Source organism: Cynoglossus semilaevis, chromosome 12 (assembly GCF_000523025.1).
Source record: "Cynoglossus semilaevis isolate Cse_v1.0 chromosome 12, Cse_v1.0, whole genome shotgun sequence".
Lineage (NCBI taxonomy): Eukaryota > Metazoa > Chordata > Actinopteri > Pleuronectiformes > Cynoglossidae > Cynoglossus > Cynoglossus semilaevis.
In genome coordinates, this window is record NC_024318.1 from 444402 (window position 1) to 450057 (window position 5656).

Below are 5656 nucleotides of genomic sequence, written 5' to 3' on the forward strand. Positions count from 1 at the left end.
GAAGCCAACTTTGAAGTGTTATTGAACTGTGGCAGCCCCTCAGTGACACGGTGGTAGCACTTGAAGAGACTGAAGGACAAGTGTGTGTCGTTTCTCTACGAGCATCTCTGACTGTTGTGGTGAACGCAGTGTGAAGGTTCAGGGGGGTGGGGGGGGAATATGAAATCCTTTTTTTTTTTTTTTGTTAATTGTTATTTTTTCTAATATTTATTTGTTTTGTTCTTGTCTTTTATAAAGAAAAAAATATTACAAGTATATCTACGGTGGTCTGGTGAGGAGACGTGTGTAGTTTATCAAACACTTGACTTACAACAACAGCTAGACAGTAGGGTATGAAGTGCCAACCAGAACATATCCAGAAACCAGTCCTAGTTATTACCCATCATTCACTGCTGTCGTTCACCATCAAATGTAAAAAAAGAAAAAAGCCTTCAGTCGCTCACAGCAAAAAAAACTCCTGTTTTTTTTTTTTTCTACTTCTTCTTTTGTTCGTTAACAGTTTCATACTTTGGGGTTTGTTTGTTCGGTTGATGATGGATTCAACAAATGCCAACGACGTCTTCATTTTTCCAACATGGCTTCTGTTTGCAAAGTGAAATTTTTTTTTTCTCCACCTTCAGCGTCCGTACAACAAACCCAGTTTCCTATTGATTTGATTTTCAGACGGCGGCTGGAAGGACGTGGTCAGAAGAACTGACGGTGAACTGACAGTAACTAGTTAAAAGTGTGAGGTTTTACATGGTTTGTGTGAGTTAATAGCAACCTAAAGAGACTTTTATCTGCAGGCAGCGTCTTTTTCCTCTTTGGTTTTTTTTTTTTTTTAACCAGTATGTGTATATTTGGGTAATTGAATTTGCTCGTCTGAAACAGTGAGAGCAGAGGAGATGAAAAGCTTAACCGCGAGCCCATTTTCTGAATCGTGGCCCGTCTCAGTCCAGCTCGTGTCGGGTCGGGTCGGGTCGGTTCTCAACACTGAATCTTAACTCCGTGCTCGGGGTCTGTGTGCACTGGGACAGACTGTACGTTGTGGTTTCACTCCTTCTCTCACCTTTTTGGGAACGTGTACATTTCAAAAGTTGGCTTCTTCTCCCATCTTTTCTCTCCCCTCATCACAATCACCTCATTTTCTCACCCTCCCTCCCCCATCACCTACAGGGAGAAAGAAAAATTCAACCAAATTAGCTTTTTTTAATTATTATTATTTCTAAAATTACAACAAAAAAACCCTCCAGTCGTGGTGTGGACGGGGTTTTTCAGTCGGATGTGAACCCAGAGTGCGCTCGCTCTCTCTCTCTCTTTTTCTCCCCCTTCTCTTTCTCTCTCCCGTATCCCAAAGCTCTGCACGGCTTGGGCCTCCCTGTTCTTGCATGACATGGAACTATATTTTTTGTTGTGCATGTAGATCAACTTTTTGAAAATAATCCTCTTGTTTACACATGGATGGTGATGTTAATATATTTAAATGGTATACAATATGGATGTTGCCAAACTTTGGTACATGTACACATATTCTATGAGAGGTAATCCAAATGAACTGAACTACATGTAACTTTTTTGTATTTTTACCCGGGTCAGTGAGATGCTTCTATTCCAGTGAAAGTTGCGATCTGACCCTGTCTCAAACTGCCACACACTGTACTCAGCTTAAAGGGGAAAATTTTAAGTTTTTTTTTCTTTCTTTCTTTTGTATATAAGTATTTGTTAAATGCAGTTCTGGCTCTCTGTTCTCTGTATAGTTCAGACCGCGCTTTAGTTTGTAAGTGCTTCTTTTTTTCTGATGGACTTCTTTCTTTTTAGTTTGTGTGGGGACATCTGAAAAGATTTGTTTGAGAAACCTTTTTCCTTTTTTTTCTTCTGCATGCTGCATCTTATGCTGTGGGACTGTTGGAAACTTGATACTGTAAGAAAATTAAATAAATTTAAATAAACTTTGAAATGTTGAAAGTAAAGGGTCTTTTCCTCATGTGTCCACCAAGGAATCATGGGTAAAAAGAGTAAAAATCTTGAAGCGTGTCCTCAGCTTAGGTCAATATAGGATTAGAAAATCTGAAATGTGAAGCATTTATTTTTAAACATTCCCCAGGTGCATTGAAAGATGCAGGACAGAAAAGTGTTGAACGTCATCATCTGGGTTCACTTGGTTTTTTTATTTACAGTTATTTGCATATCTTGTTTTCTGTCCTTGTTGATGTCAAATCTCTTTCAGTAAACAGAGCACAGTCCGATGATACAAAACAGGTCAGAAATCCAAAGGCTGACGACGGCAGGCAATAAATACAAAGAGAAACCGGCGTGACGTCAGAATCGCTCTGCTGCTCTGCTGGCCACCGCTCTGATGTTGCCGTAGACCTTTGAAGGTGGACTTCCTGTCAGGGTCAGAACCAGCAGAGTTTCAAAAACATGGTTGATAAAATAAAAAGATAAAAGATGACGCTCCTTTTGTTGTCATGGTAACGCATGTAACCCATGGTACAAAGAAATCTGAGTGGAACGTTTCTGGTCTGAACATAGGTTCTTCACTAACATTCAAACACAATTATTATAAATAATAACTAATAGGACTACACAGGAATTAAAAAAATAAAATATTAATAATACAAGACAATACAAGAAAAGAAAATCTTACCCAAAATTAAGTTGCAAATTGCTGTCCGTGCCATCTTGATGTTCTGGAACGATCCTAGTAGGTGGATTTTTCTGTTGAAAGACATTGACTTTCAGTCTGTACAAACACTACACTGTAGCAGCACTAAAATATTCTCCAGTTCATATACATAATTTGCATCATCGCTGCTGACAAAATAAACACTACACTGTAGCAGCGCTAAAATATTCTCCAGTTCATATACTCAAAATAATTTGCATCATTGCTGCTGACAAAAATCCCACAATGCACTCACGTGTCTGCAAGTACAATACGTGTCTTTGTGACATTCTCAATGGTGAATTTGGTTTTTCCTCCCTTTCCTGCGATTCTTCCGATGGCTCTGGACAAATGGTCTCCCTTCAGAGGTTTAACTGTTGACACACACACACAAAAAAGTGTCAACACACCTGGAGATGATTTCTTGGTGGCAAAAAGTGAAACGTGACGACGAGCTGCAGAGAAACCTTACCGTCTGTGACGTCAAAACTTTCTAGGAAAAGCTCGTCTAATCTGATGAGAGCTAGGGCATCCTGGGAAGAGAAGACGTCACTGTTATGTTACACACGTCACAAGAAGATTCTGATATTAATAAGTGTATTAATAAGCTGTTAATAGTTTTTGTGTGTGTGTGTGTCAATGCCTTGGTCTTAACCAGTAACAAACACAATTATTGTTGTTGAAAAGCGACCATTAATGATTAAACTTACTTCAACCTCGAATCCCAATATGAATGCTTTTACAAAATCAGCTGCTTTAGTGAGGGAGCTGATGTCCTGTGTTTCTTTGCAAGTCTGAAAGAGAGACAGAAAATTTCACAGGTTACAAATGAAAAACATTCAGAGCGTTTGAGTGTCTAACAAAAAAATGTACTCACTTTGATTTCAACATTTCTACTTTTCAGGTTGAATCTGATTTGAAGCTGAAGTTTCTCTACAATGGGAGTGAAAATCTTCATCCAATTCTCCTTCAGAGGTGTGTATCTGTGAGCAGGGACGGCGACTTTACGCATCTCATCTGGTCCCTAGAAGATGAAACAATTCAGATGTTTTTGTTCCTTGGTACGTTTTATTATGTAGGTCTTAAAGTCAATAAATGCACACAATGTTTACCCGTAATTTGTCGCCTGAGATTGGTGGAAACTGTGGCCGCTTGGCGACCACGGGCGCCTCCGTGTCCATGCCCGCTCCATCTTGCTCACGTTTTCGTTTCTGCGTCTTTTTAGACTTCACCTTTGTGAAAGACTCTGTGTCATCGTTACCGGCCGCAGCAGCCTCGACGTTAGACTCTGTTGTTTTGTCAGACTCCATTCTTAAACTAGAGTATATTAAGTTAATTGTCAAAACTTGACGACTACTAAAACAGAAACAACACGAGGACAGCTCCCGTGTGACGAAAAGGACCCATAATAGCGCCTCAATGTGCCTGTACAGAAAAAATATTTTTGTTTTTGAACGTTATATAAATTATTGGATGAAACATAATATGGAACATAATATATGTTTTTTTAAATAGTAAAAGTTCAAATGGCAAGAGATAAATATTTTCTGTGAGTGTAAATATTTAACCCGGCATATTTTAGAACAGCCCTAAAAGTTGGTCGTCTGTTTTGATAGCACAATACCGCAGCGAACCTTCTGGAGCGCATTTCTCATTTTATTTTGTTGTCACTGTCAGTCACTTTATAAAACAGAGGAAAAAATTAAATGTTGGAAAAATATGTGTCGGATAGAGGGATTATGAAAAAGGTACATACAATTCAAAGGTACAATATTGCAGGATTTCTGTGGAATCTCTACGTTTTCTTTACGTTATGTTTTCATTATTTAATTTTCATATAGAGTAATTTTAATTATTTCTTCTATTCTTAATTATTATGTATGACGTTCTTTCAAAAACAAAAACAAACGGGAAAAAGGTTGTCGTCCCTTTATCGTAAACTGCCGCTTACCGCCGTTTATTTTACGACAGTTGACGGTTGTCAACTTCCAAATGCGCACTCTTCCGTCCTCGCTATTATTTCGTCTTACTTTCAACAAACAAAAAGCATTTCTCGTCACGGCATAAACGGTCTTTTATGTCCAGTAGCTGTCGTCTCTATCGAAACAAAAGGACGGGAAACAGAAATACTCACAAAACAGCTTTACGTTCGTCGTAAAGGCGAATGACAACAAGGATCGTGTTCACTATTTCAAGTCACTACCGGCGTGTTTAAAGAACGTTTTCTTCACTCACCAATCATGTCAACGCCACTGTCAAAGCCTCAGATGATTGTTCATATCCAGAAGAGCCTGAATTATACAGTTTTCGACAGTAAATGGATTCCTTGCAGCGCAAAGTTCGTCTGCATGGGAAACTTCGCCAGAGGAACTGGAGTCATGCAAATATATGAGGTTCAGCGTGGAGATGCTCTGTTGATCAAGGAGGTAAATTTCAACCTTGATTTATATTATTTTTTTGCAGATTACATGAGTTTTTATTGTACTTTTCGGAAATGGACTGATTCTGATTCATAGATGGTTAACGTTTTTATGTCTCTGAAATAGTCGTGTTTGGTTGCTGTCTCCATAGCAACAGACATGCCCATGGGGAGTAAAAACGTTTTTTAAAAAAAAAAAACAAAAAACATGTTATTACTTTATTATTAGTGTTAAACAGAAGTGCTCTTCCTCATTCATTCTACCTTAGACAGTTGAATTGATGCATGTTTTATCTAGGTGGAGAAACCTAAACCCATTAAGTGTGCGACATTTGGAGCCACCTCTATTCAACAAAGACACATGGCCACCGGGGATTTTGATGGAAATCTTCACATTTGGTAATTTGTTATAATTTATTTATTGACTTACAACTGAGTGTTTGTTTAACTGGATTTAGTTAAACATGGACATTTAATGTAGCCTCTTCATTACAGATGATCAATGAAAAGTATTTGTGTGTATTACAGACAGATTTCTCAGAGAGTGTGTCATTTATGATCATGCCTGTCTTATTCTGCAGGGATCTGGAGAT

General features: G+C 38.4%; 2 protein-coding genes across 2 annotated transcripts in view; one reads left to right on the forward strand and one right to left on the reverse strand.

The window, feature by feature from the left end:
• Positions 1-2126: 2126 nt before the first annotated feature.
• pno1 (partner of NOB1 homolog) lies at positions 2127-4069 on the reverse strand. Its single transcript, XM_025060717.1, has 7 exons — positions 3757-4069; positions 3522-3668; positions 3355-3438; positions 3117-3177; positions 2901-3018; positions 2627-2697; positions 2127-2366 (listed from the first exon to the last, which is right to left on the reverse strand). The coding sequence occupies exons 1-7, from the start codon at positions 3952-3954 to the stop codon at positions 2299-2301; spliced, it is 747 nt and encodes a 248-aa protein (XP_024916485.1). The 5' UTR covers positions 3955-4069; the 3' UTR covers positions 2127-2298.
• An 85-nt stretch (positions 4070-4154) lies between these two features.
• Positions 4155-5656, forward strand: part of dnaaf10 (dynein axonemal assembly factor 10) — a 4850-nt gene continuing 3348 nt past the window's right edge. The window contains exons 1-3 of the mRNA XM_025060926.1: positions 4155-5070; positions 5362-5462; positions 5645-5655. Of these exons, the coding sequence (XP_024916694.1) occupies positions 4885-5070; positions 5362-5462; positions 5645-5655 (298 nt within the window). The 5' untranslated portion in view covers positions 4155-4884. The remainder of the gene's footprint in view (positions 5071-5361; positions 5463-5644; position 5656) is intronic.